The 18277-nt window shown below is 38.0% G+C and overlaps 1 protein-coding gene across 1 annotated transcript in view; it reads left to right on the top strand.

Annotated features, from left to right (window-relative positions):
• Window positions 1–17836, top strand: part of LOC103777594 (calcium/calmodulin-dependent 3',5'-cyclic nucleotide phosphodiesterase 1A-like) — a gene marked incomplete at its 5' end in the record, with an annotated part of 44716 nt that extends 26880 nt beyond the window's left edge. The window contains 2 exons of the mRNA XM_008945152.1: window positions 9617–9892; window positions 17760–17836. Coding sequence (XP_008943400.1) covers window positions 9617–9892; window positions 17760–17836 — 353 coding nt within the window. The remainder of the gene's footprint in view (window positions 1–9616; window positions 9893–17759) is intronic.
• Between the last annotated feature and the right edge of the window lie 441 nt (window positions 17837–18277).

The following is an 18277-nucleotide window of genomic DNA, read 5'->3' as shown; positions in this document are numbered from 1 at the left end:
GATATTGTCCAACTAATACTGTCTGATCAAAAGGACAATGCTCCTAATTTGCAGTGATCATTAGTAACAGCAGTCCATTAGGGTGCCCAAGACCAGTTAGCCACAGCCTGCATAAATCAAGCAGCTCTGGAATATCTACACACAAAGTCCTTCGGTATGGAAGAATGGATAACTTACTATGTGGTAGTTTGTAATTTCCAGTGACACATAACTAACCAGTTTGATTTTGGTACATCAGGTTTTTGGTGCATTGTTTCGGAGGTGCTGTCAGAGAGAGAATTTCCCCTTCATTTCCAGTGCTTTTTATTGTTCTTTTAATTATAAAAGAATGATATGTTTAGCTCAGTTTTACTGGGTTCTTGACTGCCATTGAAAACACAAAGCTTCTCACAGCAGGAGATTTAAGTATTCTTCTGGGAAAATTATTGTTTCTCTATACAGTCAATATTAACGTGAGGCCCAGCAACATCCAGAAAACTCTGGACATGCTTTCTACTGTGACAAACAGAGCTGTTAATGTTCAAGACTCCATGGACTTTGTTGAGATTGTGGTTGTTCATACTCCAAGTTGACCTTCCATTCTTCCATCAACTTGACTAATGAAGTTTTTCCTGAACAGAGTTATGGAAATGCGGTAGAATGTATGCTAGGGAGACTGATGGGTAAGTGGAAATAGCTAGTACTGAGGCCAGAGCTTGATGAACGATATTGACTCTCGACTCTCTGTGATTGTGGTTGAATCAGTTTTGCAAAATCCCTGTTTAAGCAAAGAAAAGAATTATAGAAAGCTGCACCCATAAAGAGACTACTTGCAGTTGACTGGAGCATGGCATGGAGACTTTCAGCATGCCTGACTAGAATCTAGGGGAACCTTATGAATAGTGAAAATACTATTGAGTTCAGACTTACACTGTTTTGGTACCCAAATAGTAGGTTTTAAAATAAAATCTGGGGGGGTATTATATAGGTATTGTGAAGTTAAGACATTTTCCATTCATTTGGATGGAATGTGTGGGCACTTACTCTAAATATGAGCACTGAGGGCTGCTGGAGAAGACTTTTTCATTAAGTGAATGTAACCCTCTATAGAGCACTAGGTGAGGTAGCACATAAATTCCTTGTACACATAATGGAAGAAAGAATCTTCCATGACTGGTCCAGATCAGCAGTATGTCTGCTCTGAAGTCACACCCTGCAAAGACTGAAAATTCTTGCAAAATTAACGTCTAGTAAAGAATGAAAAATATTGAAATACATCCCCTTTCCACTTGAAATTTCTTTCAAATTGCACTCAATTTTGATTAAGCTTGTAAACGAATAACCTGAGACCTTGAACCTCAGATAATTTGTTCCATCCTGTCTGGATCTCATGTTACCCTCTCTGATGCGAATTGCTTGATGAAAAGTCTTTAGGTTACTCTGGGCATATATATGAAGTTGTGTTTTATTCATGTATTAGTAGGAGCACGTACTGAAGGAAGAAATATCAGAGGTAAATCACTGCTAGGTGACAGGAGTGTTGGTATTGCTATCATTGTTCTGAGCTAGATAATTTATGACAAGCTGCAAAGAGCTGAGTGTATTGAGGAGTTCACATGTATGACAACAATGTCCCATGGTAGTAAGCAACCTGGCTGTTAATGTGGATCTCCAAACACACTTGCTGAGCTGACAATGACAAACAGTACTTGTGCTGTTAAAAGAAGCATCTGCATTCTTGTCAGCAGGCTTTGCAAACATTAGACATTGTTCCGAGATCAATTCACAGGCTCAGGAGAAGTTATTTCTATAAAACATGGGAATACAGATTGACAAGTAGTGTAGAAAGGAAACTAGAAAAAATCCATGTAATTTTCTAAGAATGACTTGAACTCGTTCCAACTTCTCACCTTCTCAGGATAAGGCTACTCATGTAGCACTGGCTGCGAGGTAGTTCCGCTGGAGCCCTGACTTCCTCAGCAAGGGCTGAAGAAGATGGTCTGATCTCTGTGCCCAGATGGTCCAGAACAGAAGACACATTGTCAGTGTTGTTGACAGGGCAACTTTCCTGGAGATGCTGGTGCTACTACTCCCTGAAAAAATAGTTGCTGTTAAGACTTGATTTAGAGCAAGTAACTTGTGCATGGAACACTGTGCTTCATTTTGGAAAAGCCTGTTAGTAAAGAAAGCATTTGTCTACCTAGAAAGCTATTTGAGAGCTTCCTTAGCAGAAAGCTCACTAAATAAGATGGCTCCATTTTTGCTAAAAAGGCCATGTCTTGTATAATTGATGCAGAGGAGCACAATGCTCTATAGCCTAAGGGTCCTCAACCTTTCACCACTGGAGAATTAGAGGAATGTTTCTTAGGCCTTTCATGGAATGCTGTTAACAGGGAATTACCATAATGATCAAACATCTGGGGTTCTAATTCGAAAGCCTTGATGTTTAATTAATATTCCAACCCCCTAACCACCAGATAATCTGTCTTTGTTCAACTCAACACAGTGATAAACAGATGATTCCATACTGTGCTTTTTCCAATACACAGTATTGATGGCTCCTGCTATTTGAAATTGTGATAGTTGTAGCAAATAGACAGTAAAGAGCCTGAGACGTTCTTTCTTTCATTAGAGAAAACATTTGCTAAATGGATGTTAAGGTCTGGAATTTATTGATCTATTGAGAAAGCTGGAAGAAACATACAACTGAGTAGAAAATATTAAAATATCGTGTAAGATCCTTCACAATACATTTCTTAGAACATAGAGAAATCATAACACATCAATATTTTAAAAATGTTTATTCCCTATGCCTACAGTGTTTATTCCTTCATGTTTATTTTGTTTTAAAAAATGTTCTGAAGATTTGCTAATCAAGTTGTTCAGTGGTTGGCAAGCTCAAGTGCTCTAGCAGAGTAAAAGTGTATGGACTAGTAATCATGATTATCATCTGTAGACATCATTGTAAATAATGTTACAGAAATAAATATCCTTATCCTCAGTTTACAGTTGAGCCAGAAGAGGCATAGACAGCTTAAGACACTCACCTCAGGTCATATAATAACATGAAGGAATGCAGCACACAGACTAAGGGCCAGTTGGATGGGCCTTCAGTCCAGTTGGGTGTTCAGCTTTGGGATAATACAACAGCAGTGTTACTTTTTGTTCCTGTTTTATGCTTATGTAACACTTCTGAAGAATTAACTGTTGCAGTACCTGACCAAAGGTTGCATTATTTGTACGAAAAGTGATCAGTGACAAACCTTGTCCTCAACACCTTTTGGTGGTGCACTGTGCTGCGTGACTCAAAGGTGTATGTCTGGGATGACTGACTACGTAGCGATGGGATGGAAAATATGTGAGGCTAAACAAGGCTTTCACACTGTCCTGTGCTTAATTTTGACATTAAAACTATAAAAAAAGTGACAACTATTTCATCTTGGAGCAGAGATCAGCTGTGGGTTTGTTTTTGGTGGTTTTTTTTTGTTGTTGTTGTTGTTGTTGTTGTTGTTGGTTTTGGTTTTTTTGTGGGCAGCAACTTTGAATAACAAATGTATTTTCTGAAAGACTTCTGCATGGTACCTGCAGGCCCCCCTCGGGCACTTTTAGCCCTGCATACTTCCAGTCACAATAACCACAGGGTTCAGTTCCATTTTGTCTGTAAGATTTTCTCTGCAGACTCACTAATAAGAAGAGAGTAACAGCTGCTGATATGCAAAAATCTGAGAGTGATGATCTGATAGCATGTTAATGTGATTTAACAGCCGCTAGGAGGGGCGGGTGGTGGGAGGACGTGTGTGACAGTCACAGAAACTGATTGACAGTTTGGCACTTGAAATCTACCCTAATGGACTGTTTTAATCTGTTGGAGAAAAATAAACTCAGGGGGGCTAAAGGAGTCCTATCTAGGATCAGTGACAGTGGTTTTAATTGCAGTGCTAATACATTTAGGCCATAAGCAGTTTTTGAGCCAATCCAGAAAAGTGTTAAGAACAGTGGGAAAAGGAGAATTTTTCACCATGACATGAGGAAGTGAAATGAATGGGTTGATCTAAGAGTAGTAAGAAACATTTCACATTTTCAGTACCTGGTATATGATAGACTAAAGAATGATAACTGAGCTAGCTAATGGAACCTGTTATACATCCCCCTGGAGTGTACACCAGTGAGCTAGCCTGCCTCTGCATGTGACAAACTACATGAGTTAAACCACCTTTTCCCTCTAGTAAGCTCAGAGCAGCATGTCCCTCCCTCCCCCTGTCCCAAAAATCCCAGAATTCAAGCCCCTGTGCTTACAGCTAAACAGCAATAGAGAAGTCAAAGATGGAGGTAGCCACCCCAGGAAACCATAAGCTCCCGAATTATTTTTAACCAAATCTTGTAGTAAAGTTTTGGTAGCTAATTAAGCCTTTGCTGCATTTTCTCTATGACATAATGCTGTGACATCAGGTGCCTCTGGATTATGTAGTTTGCAGTGTTTTGTATACTCCTATCTCTGCAATGAAATTTGTGTGAGTAGTTGAAAGTAGAAGAAATCAATATCTAAATAACTCTGTGGTTTACTGAAATATATTCTTGGAAAATGACAGGTTGGTTGGGAAAAATCACAGTTGTTTAGGAACTCTTGAACATGTCTTTAGCCTTAATTGGGATTCCCATGTGAGAGTATGTCTTTTGGAAAGGTACAGTTCCTTCCCATGTTGTCCCAGTTTTGATCTTTTGTCACTGGTTACTGGAACTTTGTTTTCCAGTAAAAAAGAAGGCACACAAGCCTAAAAATCAGGGTTTGTGGTAATATACACAGAGTCTGTAACATCCAGCAGCATTTTTCATTATGGATTCCTCAAATAATTTAGTTCTTAGTGAAGATGAACAACTTTTCTCTGTAATTCAGTAGCTGGCTAATTCTTAGTGCTTCAATGTCAGTATGTCTTTTTGTAATTGTAGCTTATTTTCAAAACAGCCAATGAAAATAGCCATGTGATTCAGCAGACAATTGGTTTACTGGGGTTTAGTGCTGTGGCAGTCACTGACATCAGCTGATTCGAGATGTGCTGCTTACACATGGTTTTTGTGTTTTTTCTCTCCACTCTTCTTAAGTCAGTTCATGCTCAAGTGGTGCAGTTGTATAGGAAGGTATTTTATAAGCCCTGTTTTGTGCAGATGATAGTAATTAAATACTCTGTTTTTCATTACACAAGGGCCAGGAAAAGAAGGTCAATGGGTATATAGAGAAGAAAATGTACCAAGATGTAGAAAAGCTTCCTCATCACTTAGGAGACCACATCTCAGAAGTGTTGCTTCCTATATAGGCAATAACATAGCGGAGCTGGTGGAAAACAGTGTTGTACCTGATAGTGCAGACTTGCCAGAGCTTCTGCAGCAGCAGAGCAGTGATACTTTGGAGGCCACAGCATGGTGCTTAGAGATTGAGCTGTGTGACAGCTTTAGTGTTTTGTGGACAGTTTAGTCCTTCGTTTGGCTTACAGCAATTCAGTACTCCCATTCACTCCAGCAAACAATTAAAAAGAAAAAAAAAACAAAAACAAAAACAAAACTTAAAGAATTCACTTCAATTTTCAGAGACTTATTCAGGAAAGAAAAAAAAAAAAGGCAACTTAATGGAAGAAGAATAGCATATAGTGAAAAAGGGAAAGGAGAGAAGTCACCTTTACTGGTTAATGCATTTTCTGTGGATGCAAAATTTCTGAGTACCAGATTTTTTCAGCTAATTTAAAATTTGGTTATTGCCTTACAACTGCTGCCAATTTCCCAAATAAACAATGCATTACAATTATTTTGCCTAAACACAAGAGAAGAAAGACTTGACGTCTACCATGTTTACCTATCAAATGCATGTCATGAAGGACAGTGATTTAAGGCAGGAATTCAAAAATGGCACAGAAATACCAAAAAGAGGGGTAAGATTGAGTCATCCCTAACAGACCAGTTAGGAGACACCTTTTGCTTTACAGATGAACTCACACAAATTTTGCTGAATAACAGTTGGGTTCGTGTAAAGAAAACAATACCAAACAGTTGAAAATGTGTAAACAGACCTGGCTCCAGGCACTTCTGTAAAGTTAAAACAGAGAAAGCAAACCCAGTAGAAACACTAACACATACCCTGAGGTCATTGCATTGCACAACACACTGCTATTTGCCTTTATCTGAGTGGATATGATAACCCTTAAGATGTTCTGTGCCTAACTGACTCCCAATCGCTCCTCCTCCCCCCACCCCCCCCCAAAAAAAAAAAAGAGAAAAAAAAGTTCTGTAGAGGTTCAAAAAGGTTTAGTCTTGTTCATCTTATTTATTCATCTTATTAAATGTTGTCGGTGTTGCAAATGCCAGTTTCCATTGTTCCTTTAACATCCCTCATTTCCACCCCTGGCTGGCGGTGGCAAGGTATGCCCACAGGGGAAGGAGAACTTGCTCTCCCCAGCAGCCCAGTGCAGGGTGGGGGGCACCAGCCGTGCTCGCTGCTCTCAGAGACCCCTTGCAGTTCCTGGCTGGCTGAAGGCAGAGGCTCTGCTGCTGTATTAATTCTTATTGTCCAGCACTGGGGATCAAACATCATGCCAGCTCTGTTTCTCTTACACTAGTGATATTAACTTAGCAATGCCTTTCTTGAATTTTAGTTATTTGGTTACTGTCCCAGTCTCAGCCTTTTTAAAAGACTGCTAAATGCTTCTGTTTCATCAGGGTGATAAGCCAGCCAAAATGGTAGAAAATGCCAGTTATGGTATACAATATAAAGATCCTGTATAATATAAGGTACAGTTATTGGCTGTTACGGAAATCAGGAGTCTGTTGTTTTGTTTGTTTGTTTTCCAACACATATAGCATATTCCACAAACACCATAAGAATCCAGTACTTTTCATCTTTTTGGCCGTGGATTTCATAGCGATTGAAGCTGAGTGGAGCAAAGCAAGTCAGAAAATAGATTCAGATGTCCAGCAGATGAGAGACTTAATATCAAGAAAAAGTATTGGGGGTCTTAATGAAAGTTGTGATATTATCATAGAGGATTTTGTACTTGAGGCTCCTCACTCTGAGCTGCAACTACCAGCCACCCCTCTTAGCTGTCCTGAACAAGGTCCTCCGAAGTGAACTTTTCTTCACATTTATTTAATGGAGTGACTTTGAAATTCTGTTACCATGGGGTGGTAATCACAGACACAGTTATCAGCATAAAAAGACTAATATTTAGCAATATTTTTACCTCCACAGATTTTAAAATTCCACATTATTTTTCATACTTAAAAAAGATATTTTTCTCAAATACTTGTTTATACTGCCTTTTGGAATAAACAGTATCTCACCAGTTTGAATGCAGCAGATATAGATGTAACTTGGTGCGGAGACACTGCATTTCAAAATTACATCTGTCAGATGTGCATAGATCTGAGCTTGGCTGTGTTTTAGATATCTTAAAGCAGACGTACTTGAGGCCATCTCAAAGGTGATCATAGAAATAAGACACTAGCATGGCAGAAGTTAAGAACAGGCTATTAACATAGTTCTGATTAAACTATTAATCTTCATTGGCCATTTTAAGTTTTGTAGGAAGGGAAGGAAAGGAATTTGAAGTTTAGAAGTTCAGCATTATGAACTGAAAATGTAATAGTGGAGTTTGCCTAGATGAATATTCTGAGACTTCTAATATGATAATAAAGTGGTCAGCCACCCAGTTACACTAAGAGAAATCTGAATTCTGGTTAGAATTGTCCTACAACAACATTCTGTGAGAAAAAAGCTGCCTAATCTTAACAGACTCCAGATTAAAAAACTCAACATTTGTGGAGTGAGCTAGAGTTTAACATTAAAGTTTTACATGTAATTATAGTTCAGCTTTGCTTTCCTCAATTTACTAATGTATCGGAACAACATCTGAAATATTTTATTATAGAATTTCCTTGGCTTTTTTATAAAGTTAAGGAAAAAATGTTTGTACCTCTGCCATACAGAGGCAAATATGTCATGTAAATTAGTTTCTTGGGACAAAGGCCTTAGGTGGATATATTACACCGTGAGTGACAGATGTTTTAGTGAACATATCTAGGTTGAACATCATACTTGCTTCAAGTTGCATATACATATTTCTTAATGTCTTTAGCCCAACCACTTCTTTGTAAGAGCTGCAGCGAAGCCTGTAGAAAAAGACTACCTGTCCGAATGTCAGAAGATTTGGAGTCCAAAACAAGCAGGTCTCTGAAGTTCATAAAGAACCTGGTGCAACAATTTAGGAATATCTCATATTTGAAAGTTCTTAATTTTTTTAAAAAAGTATATCAGAAAGTATAAGAACTGACAAAAGAAGGGATTTATTTAACTATTCCATGCTTCCACACATCAGTTCAGGTTTGGAAATGTTCCTTTCCATCCCATTTCACAGACCAAATTGTAGTTCAGGGAGAACTTTCTTGGGATGCAGAAAAGCAAGGTGACGAACATGCCAAATGCTGACTGTGGTAGAAAAGTGATTACGGACTTGTCTGTCATCTTTCATTTGTTGTTTGCAATCAGTTTTGGTGTGTATTTGGTCTGATTACTCACAACCAGAGTTTCTGGGAGTTTCCAGTTGAACTCAATAAATATTTCAGTGCTTGGTTTCCTTCCTTAATACAGTATGCACAGCCAAGTTAAAAATAACATGCAGCTGTTTTGTGCAGGTGTTGTTCAAACTTCAGTGTTTTCACTTTTAAAATTGGTAGTGGTTTTTATCTTCTATAGCAGTATACAGATTCTAAAATCTGAATTTACAAAACATAGATTCTAATAGCAAGAGAAACAGGCCCTCCATGAAGATGGTACAGATATTTTTTATCAGACTTTTCACTCTTCATCACAAGTTTTCCATTCTCTGTTTTCTTAATCTGGTTCCTCTTGGTACCTCCTTTCTATGCTGCTCTGTTCTGTCTGTTTTTACTCTGGGGCATTTAATTTGTACTTTTCTCCAATTCTCTGCAATAGAAAACATGTCACAAATGTTTTCTCCTGTAGTTGCAGTCCCTTGAAGCAAAATTTCCCCCATATTTCTTCCTTCTCATTTTGTATTTTCTACTAGCCATAATGGCAGCAGTACTGGACTGCACACATGTAACCCTTTGTAACATCTTCCAGATGGAACTCTGTATTAGCTGACATTTTGGACTTGCCAGATTGATAGGTCAATTTCCTTAATGTCTTCCCTTTAGTTCTGATGCCTTCCCCAGCCCCAGCAAGGTGCTCCCCTCTATGCCCTTTCTCTGTTGCAGAACTGATGAGCTCTGCAACTCTAGTCCGGTGGTGGTAAACGCCACTTCTGGGAGACATGCCTGCAGCGTGGGGTCCTCCTGCTCCCATCCTTCAGCTTACAGGGTGTCTGAGGATTCTGCTCACTCTGTACTATGGCCAGAAAAAAGTGGTGCAAATTAGAGATCAGCCCAAAAGTGAACCATTGTGATTCAGCTGCAATAGTGTAATAAGAAACAGAATCTGATCCATTTTAAACACAGCAGTGCACATGTCCTCATGCAGAAAGTTGATGTTCACAATGTTCCTATGTGCATCTCTATCAGTCACTAGTCTGAAATCAAACAATTGTGGCATATCCTTCTTATCTAATTCACATATTTTGTTCCCTCTTTGTAGAAGAACTTGTGAAAAATGTTGGTGAACAGGAAAAAGACCAAAGCAGAAATTCCACAGATGCACAGTTACAGGAAGAGACAAGAAGGATACAAAATGAGAGTAGTCAGGGAAGCGATGGTACAGCCTGTCCTCCCAGATCCATCGTCCTACAAGTAGTCTCTTTCGACACCCCTCTGAGTGATGAATCCAACTCAGAAAAATGCACTAACTCTGATCCGAACCAGAAAGATCTCACCGATGCCCAGCAAGAAACACAGAATACAGACCCACTGAATGGTAATACTTCATCACAGAGCACCAGTCAATCTAATGAAGCTGTCCAGGGTGAAGCTGCAGCAGTGTCTGGTATCTCCCTGTCAAACACTGAGAGTAAAGTAAAATATCGAAATAAGGTCTTGTACAAGCCACCAGTGTAAGACAGTTTCTTCAGGCATGTATAAAAATAGTGTCCTGAAACCATCATATAAAAGCTGTTTGATACAAAGAAATATCATCTGTTTGAAATTAGTATCCACTAGAAAATTTTATACATAAAAAGCCAAGATCTTTAGCTGAATTGGAAGAATTTTTTAAAAGTAATTTAAAGATTTTTTTTTTCTATTAAAAAGCATTTTGTTGTTGGAGAATGAGGTAAACTTTCAAAAGAGAGCTATCTAACATTTTTGTCTTTGACTAGGTAATTATTCTTACACTATTAAAACACAATCCCCTTAGTTTAGGCACCTAATGTGATTATAAAACAACATGTTGTAAACCACGTCCTTTGTACTAAATGTAATGTGACTTTTAGGGCTAACTTTAAATAGAGAGAATTTTCTAACTATAGTAGGCATGGGACTGTGTCATTCTCTTAATCAAAAAGATCAGTTTCCTGAATGTAGTTTGCAGGACAAGCAGAGCAGCCAGATAATCCCTAAAATGTAAGAATATTTTTTTTTAGAATGGAAGTATTTTATCACAAGCTGACTATAATTTAGTATCTGGTAATTGTAAGACATTATCAAGGGCAAGATGCCCAAGCAATAGCAACAAATGTTATCTAAATAAGAGAAAGACACTGTCCACTTTTATTTTATTTTCTGAATTTACTTATTGTTACAATAAGCTGTGACTTATTAGGTTAATAAGAATAATCGAGGCATATAATGACACTTCTTTTCGTCACTTCTAATTCAAATGCTGAACTCATTAATGCTTTTATGACGGTGAGCCTTCCAGTATTGTGCCAGAAGTATGGCATTGTCTGAGCAGCAACATTGGAAGTGCTTATAAGGCTTAGCTTAGATGTAAGTATATGAGTTGGCTTATTTCTCAAAAATGCTTTTTATGGGGAACTCCCACTTATTCTAGCGTTCCACATTCCACTGCTCCACGCTTTTATTGTTGACAGGTTTTTTTCCACCAGAAATAACAGATGGCTAATTTAAGGTCCTAAATCAAAATATTCACACTAAAATTAATTTCACAGCATTTGAAGTTTACTAATAACTGACATTTTTGTCTTTTGACATGCATTTTTTTCACCAATTTTTGTATTAAAGCCCGACTTGAAATTTTCAGTACCTTAGAAACGTGGCCTATCTCCTGGATGAGGAAAGTGTTAGGAAAAGCTGGATCTTTTCTCTTTAAAACTATGCAGAAAGCAGTTGTGATGTAGCTGTCCCTGGGGGTCTTTAGATGGCTGACCAACAAGAATACTGTTTAAGAGCTCAGATACAACTCAGCATGAAGTTAGTGCACTCTGTTGCCTTGTCAATCTTTACATTCCACCTTTCATATGAGGACAGAGTTTTCTTGTTTTAGAAAAAGCTAATCTCTATTCACTTTCTAAGGCAGGGAATTTTCTACAGAATACTTTGTATTTTAACACTTCAAACTGAAAAATTTATGAAAAGAGTACAAAGTCGTTGAGTTTGTAGTAGTGTATTTGCAAAGGCAGACATGATCTGGAAGCTAGTTTTTTTCTTGAATATGGTTAAAAAAGATTTAATAACATGAATTTCACGAGTTGAAGCATGTTCCTTTGCTAGAGATGGCAATATACAAGAATAAATAATGAAGTAGAAGTAAGAGACTGGTTTAATTATTTTATGGGAATAAATAGTATTGGTAAGGTCCTGAACTAAAAGCCAGAGCTCATATGAGGATGTTGATCAACTCTTGCATCACAATAGAGGCAGTGAGTGGTAATTAAACCATGGATTTACAACAAGTCATTGAAAAAGGGGAGATATAGCAGGAGACATACCTGCATGAAGTGATTAATCACATAGTAATAAAACCAGAAAATTATTTTTAAGGCAACTCCAAAAGCTGAATGATGAGCCAATACTCCCTTACTGGGACCCCAACTTATATCTCAGCCATGAGCGCCCATCTCAGATGTTGCTGATTACCATGGAAAGTTTTAGTATAGAAATGTAGGTTTCTCTGCTGAAACTAAATGTCTGTGCCTGAAAATCTTAAACTGCTGCATAAAGATCTTGCAAAATGAAATGGATCTGAAAGGTTTTTTCTCCAAACACTCCTTTACTACAAGCTGTGCCGTTTCCTGGTGGAAAGAGTGTGTAAAAAGCAGAGGCTACTGTTCATGCCATTGATCAAACACATGCTCACCCATTGTAAAATTCTCTTCTGAACAGGTCTTCAAATTAGGTTGAAAACTCTTCATCTGATGTGGTTTGTGAACGCATGTAGTCATCAATTCTTGGTGTTGCCATGGGAAATTATATCATCACAGGAAATTATATTGTCAAAATCCTACTGTAATGGAAAATTCAGAGACTTTATGCATTCCCAATTCTTTGGATCTTGCATTCTAGAATAGTGACTTTTCACCTGTTTAGCCCTGTGAATCATTAAAATTTTTCCAGTGGAAAAGAGCACCCTTGGTCAGCCAGCTTAAGCCTACAGAAAGTATGTTTCCATTTCTTACAGTCTCATGAACCTTTCATGGATCCTCTCAGAAATAATTAATAGTCCCTCAATTCAGAAAAGCACAAGATAAAGCTGGATTTCTGTTTTACAAATTTTTAGTAGAGTGCTACTGTGCACAGAATAAGGATATTGATTAGGTGTAAATTTTAAAGGCATATGATACTTGAAGGCACTTTTAGTTGTCATTTTATGTGAAATGTCTGTTCATTGTGATGTGCTGAATTTACTCTCATCCATCACCTTCAGTGATTCTTTGTGTTTATTTTCCAACATAGATAAATATCCAGGTAAATGGAAAACATGATGAATGCTTTGCCTGGTTTCTGTGGCATATTAATGTCAGAGTCCAATACTCTCCAACCAGGTTCCTTTAGATATTCCATGTGCGAAAGATGCAATGTTTAATATCAGATTTATCTGTTTGAAGGTAGTTGATGTGACAGGGGATTTCTGATTTAGCAGTGATACAAAATATAGTAAAAGCACACTACAAATGTAAGTTGCATTTAGCAAAAGAGAGCAACTGCAATACACAGCTCAGTCAGAATGCTGATGTGAGTCCCATTGCTAGTCTCTAGAACAAGCTTGCTGTTACCATCCTGAGTGTCCCCAGTCACCAGTAAAGCATACATGGGTTGAAGCTAGCTCAAACCTATTGCTCTCTTCAAAATTCTTTTGCTAGTTGTTGAGTTTTTGTACTCTGTACTGGGCTGACTCACATATTCACTCCCTCCATGCTGGCCTGGCTAGCTCAAGGAGACAGTTATGCTCTTCTGATGAACACAAAGAGAAATGTCTACACCACTGGTTGATCCCCTCAACTATAATATAGTCAGTGGATCCACTCAACTGACATAAGTACCTATCTAAACCAAAGGCCACCTTCTACTTCCCTTTGTGTTGAGACTGTCAGCATTCTTTGCAAAAGCTCTGGTCTGTTACCCCTTGCATCATCTCCTGAGCTTGAAGGGCATGTCACCCTTGCTCATCTCCTCTGAGTCTTTTTTCATTGTAGGGGTTTATTGGTTTGTAATGTTATTGCTTACAAGCTAATTTTAAGTCATTAAATTGTTAGATTTGTACTTTAATAACATTTCATTCATGCATTTTTCCTATTTTCCCAATATTTAAATACCATAGAAAAATATGTTGAATAATTTATGGTCTTTTAAAAATGTTTTACAGAAGGGCTATGTCATCATATTCTTAAAACTTTCTTTCCTAAGGACAGAGCAGCCATCTTACTATACAGTAAGAAATATGTATTATTTAAATACTGTGATCTTTTGAGTCAGCACTGACTCTTTCACAGAACTTTATGGTTCTAATAAACCTCATAGGAGACCTAACATTTCTCAAATATGTCATAGATTATATAAATAAATTACATATGTGGTGGTTTGTTTTTATTTTGTCCTGACAATTAAAATGTATACTGCAGGCATTTACATCACTGTAATGTGCAGGGGTCAGGGCAGCAGACTTTCAACAAACTCATGGTGGGACGCACGTCCTGGCTCTTTGAGACAAAATGAATTCATATTGGGTTTCAGCAGAAGCTTTAAGTAACTGCAGAGATCGTGCCACCATGTCAAGGATAACTGAAAAGAAATGCAAGGCTGGCATTTGGTACTTGAATAGTCTGCAATATTCAATAGAAAAGGGAAAACTCAGGCTAAATTGTTTCACATTTCACAGTGGTAAAATGTTTTAATACAATTCTAAATGGAGGGACTCTGTTATGCTGTCATTGCTGTTGTCTAAATGTAGATCCTTAATATTAGTGGTTTTGCAAGAGTTTTCACTGCTGCAGCGTGTTGTATAAAGCCTCATAACTACAAATAGCACAGCAGTCTCTGTTTTCTCTTCTGACTCTCCCCTCCTTTTCCCTATATAAGCAATGTTTGAAACGGTCAAGGATGCATGTGTTGTGTATGCTACAGCAGCACTTGGCACATAAGGGAAGTATAGCATGGGTAGCATCCCCACTTTTCACTTCCACACCTCTGTTGATGGGTGGCAGATCCAGACAGGAGTCTTTTCACCGAGGTTGGGGATTTTTAATGGAATATCATTTCAAGCAAGCAGAAGGTGGCATACACGACCTTACATTTTTTCCCCACATCCTGAATTAGAGTTATTTGAGTATTCTAACACTCACTATACATCTATCAGGACATTATTAGCACTGTTCAATCAAGATTTTTCTTCCTCTGTACTTTCTGTACTGAGGATGGGGGTAGAAGGTTAAAGCGATGTCCACAGTGCTTGCTGGCTGCTGAGGTGGTGGAGTAAGCACTTGTGCACACAGGGCTGAGAGAATGAGACAGAAAGTAAGAGGGAAAGCAGCAGAGTTATTCAGATTGGAATTTCTTATGTTAGCTGTCATTGTTCTGTCCTTTATAAAAAGCAGAAATCTCATTTTCGTTTCCCGTAAGTGACCGCATTGTAACAGAGATGAGGAGCATGGGAAGATAGTCTGTCTGCATTCTTGGGAACTGTCACTGAATGTTTGGATATACTGGGATGAAGGGGCTCCCTATTAAAAAAAAGAAAAAAAAAGGGACTCTTTTCCTCTCCTTGTGTCACATCTTTTCTAGGTGTAGTTCTTGTAGACCATGACATTTTATTAACAGGAGTAGCTCTGCCCTGGGTCCTGGTTAGTGCAAGGGGACAGCCGGAGGGTCACTGTTACAAGAACTCCTGTTGTGACTAAATGTTGTTTTTCTCCATGACACTTTTGTCCTTTCCATCATCTCACTTTCATTTAATTGAATGTTACAAGATTAAGTGGAACTATTATAAGGTGATTTTTTTTTAAGTGATGATTTTCCTTTTCTCCTGAGTGATTTATTAATTAGAACATTAATTTTAAAAACTGCTTATGTTTAATTAAACAACTCCACGTTTGAATGATTTATAAATGCTAATTGGCACACTTTTAACTTTTCACTCATGATGATAGCCACATTAATCCTTAATATCAAAATGTGAAGGAGATAATAAGTCTGTGATAAAACACATTATCAGTATCTTCACTCTAAATGACAGCAAAGGACTATCCAGCCACAGCAAGTGGTACAAAGCTTTCAACGTCATCAGCAGTCAGTGGCTGAAAGCCTCTGGAGGATAAGCAGGTTAAACAGCAGTGGGGAGAGCTACATCAACAACGTGCCAGTTTGATTTATGGTCATGCAAGTGGCATCAAGTAATCATCCATGCCATGGAAATACTAGTGACCATTCAGTGCCGCGCTGGCCCTGTGGTGCTCATCCCAGTGTGAAAGCCTTTGCAGCCGTGCAGAGCAGGCACAGGTCACTGCCATGCCTGGTTCCTTGGTGTTCCTCATGTACACCGTGTAACTAAGCAGAGCTGCAGGAAACTGGGATCATGGTGCTAAGGGAAGACAACCATGTTCATGCATGGGCTGAGGATGGAGGGAAAGTTATATTAAAAGACCAAACTAGGTGTTTATGAAAAAGATAAGGATTATAAGGTAATACCAATCATTCATAGGGCAGAGTTTGTCACATAAAAAAAAACCTGATGCATTGACAGGAACAAAGTTATGTATGGTTTAGAAGTGAATGTTTAGTTTTTATGAAAATTAAATATACTAATTTTTTTTTGTTTTAAGGCCTCCATAAACAACTCATATCCAATTCCTAAAACTCTGCTACCCACTCTATGTCAAGTATAAAATTTAAATATTTAGATCAATAGGTTTCCCTTTCATACCTCTCCCCACTCCCTTTTTTGATTTTATGAATAATAATGAAATTTTTGCTAAGTCCCTCCAAAAACAGCTGCAGGCTGAAAGGTCTGGAGACATTCATAGAATCATGGTATGGTTTGGGTTTGAAGGGACCTTAAAAGATAATCTAATTGCAACCCCCCTGCCATGGGCGGGGACACATCCCATGGGACGAGGTTGCTCAAAACCCCATCCAGCCTGCTCTTGAACATTCTTGTTTTAATTCATTAGTCCGATTTTGAGACGCTAAAAGCCTTCGGAGGACTTGTTGTCTGTATTCCACCTACACTAATTTGTACAAAGTAAGAGGGATGTTAAAGAATGCTGCTTGGGGGAATATGGCCCATCTGCTGATGGCTCCATTAGAGAGTGGGCAGCACCCACTCTGCCACTATTCATAGCGATGAAACAAGGGTAGAATCAGTAGCAATAGGAAATTGTTTACAATGAAGCCATGATGAATTAATAGCTATTAATTTTCTTCTTTCCTCATTCTCATGAGCACCCTTTCCTCACTTTCTCTAAACTGTGGGCCTTTTCTTCAACTTCAACTTGACGAGTTTAGATTTCCCTTTCAAGTCTCATATCATCCCTGTCTGCTGCTTGTACCTTTGTTTTCTGGATTACAAAAATCTTCCGCTGCCTGTATTTTTGTTTTTATAACTTTTATGCTTCTCCCAGCTTATCTTCCCCACTTTTGAGATTTCTATGCTTTTCTTTTTTCACGTTTTCAAGTTAGCATTATTAATCACAGGCGGAATCACTTAATCAGCTTCTCGATTAAAACTGAGAAGTTACGATATAGTTAGTAAATAATACTGTAAGTTTGCTACATTCTCCCCATGCCTACTATCTCAGTTTATAATTTCCTCATCTGTACTCATTCAAAGTTATTGAAGGAACAGTTTAATCAACAGCTTAATATTACGACTGTCAGTTTGAAATTCATGTTGTATCATGTAGTTTGAACGTTGATTGTGTCACTTGGTGCCATTGCTCCTATCTGATTCAATTAATTGAATTCTTAGAACCTGACACTGGCATCTTTCATTATCTGAGAAGCTTACTCCCAGTTTGAAAGCCTACATTAAAGGATTTAAACAGCACAGAGGGTGAATTTTGACTTTTCAGTAAGTTGGAAGATAAAATAAATGAAAACCACCCACTTTATTAACATTTACTCATGTAAATGTCTTCATCTTTTTGTTTCATGCTGTGTTCTGTTGTTTTCATTCTATCTTTTGCCTTATGGATAAACCGTAATGATTAGTTAATTCAATTCAGTGCTTTCTCTGGTGAAAAAGGAGTTAAAGAAAGCAGTGACTAAAACCTCATCTTAACGTCAAAAAAGTCAGGAGGAAAATATTCTTTGTCTGTCTAGGGCTGTGCAGATTCTCTTACCGTGGTGACCTTCCTCAGTCAGGTTCCCAGTCATGTTTGTTTATCTTCCAGGTGAGCCTAAACACTATAAGAAGTCAGAAGATATAGTAAAAGCCACTGAGCAGAAAGAAGCACTGATACAGAACTAAATTTGCTGTTTCTTAAAAGCTTCTGACTCGTCAGGCAGAACAGGTAATTTTTAATTTCTTTTGCCTAATGGGGAGAGTTTTATACCATAAAGCCTCGCTTGGTGATAATATTATTATGTTCTTTATCTATTCTGGTTTTGATTTTACTAGAAAATTTTCAAAAGGGGAGATGGTACATCCCACTTTCTATGTCCTCTTAAAAGCTGTTCCATATGAAGAAGGGAGAAGCAATAATTTTACATCACCAAATCCTTAATGTCAGAATAAATAATCATGCAGTAACACATCCTCAATTCATGTATATTACATACTAAAAGTAGTAGTATCAAAAATCTTTGTTTTAAATATGCTTTGTTTTAAAACTGGTTGTTTATGAATTTTCATTTGACCTCTGTTGCAGGAGAAAAGAACTCTAGCTGTTCCTAAACGTGCTCTCGGAGG

Source organism: Merops nubicus, unplaced genomic scaffold (genome assembly GCF_000691845.1).
Source record: "Merops nubicus isolate BGI_N331 unplaced genomic scaffold, ASM69184v1 scaffold9728, whole genome shotgun sequence".
Lineage (NCBI taxonomy): Eukaryota > Metazoa > Chordata > Aves > Coraciiformes > Meropidae > Merops > Merops nubicus.
Note: the sequence above shows the minus strand (reverse complement) of the source record. Positions and strands in the feature narration are given on the sequence as shown.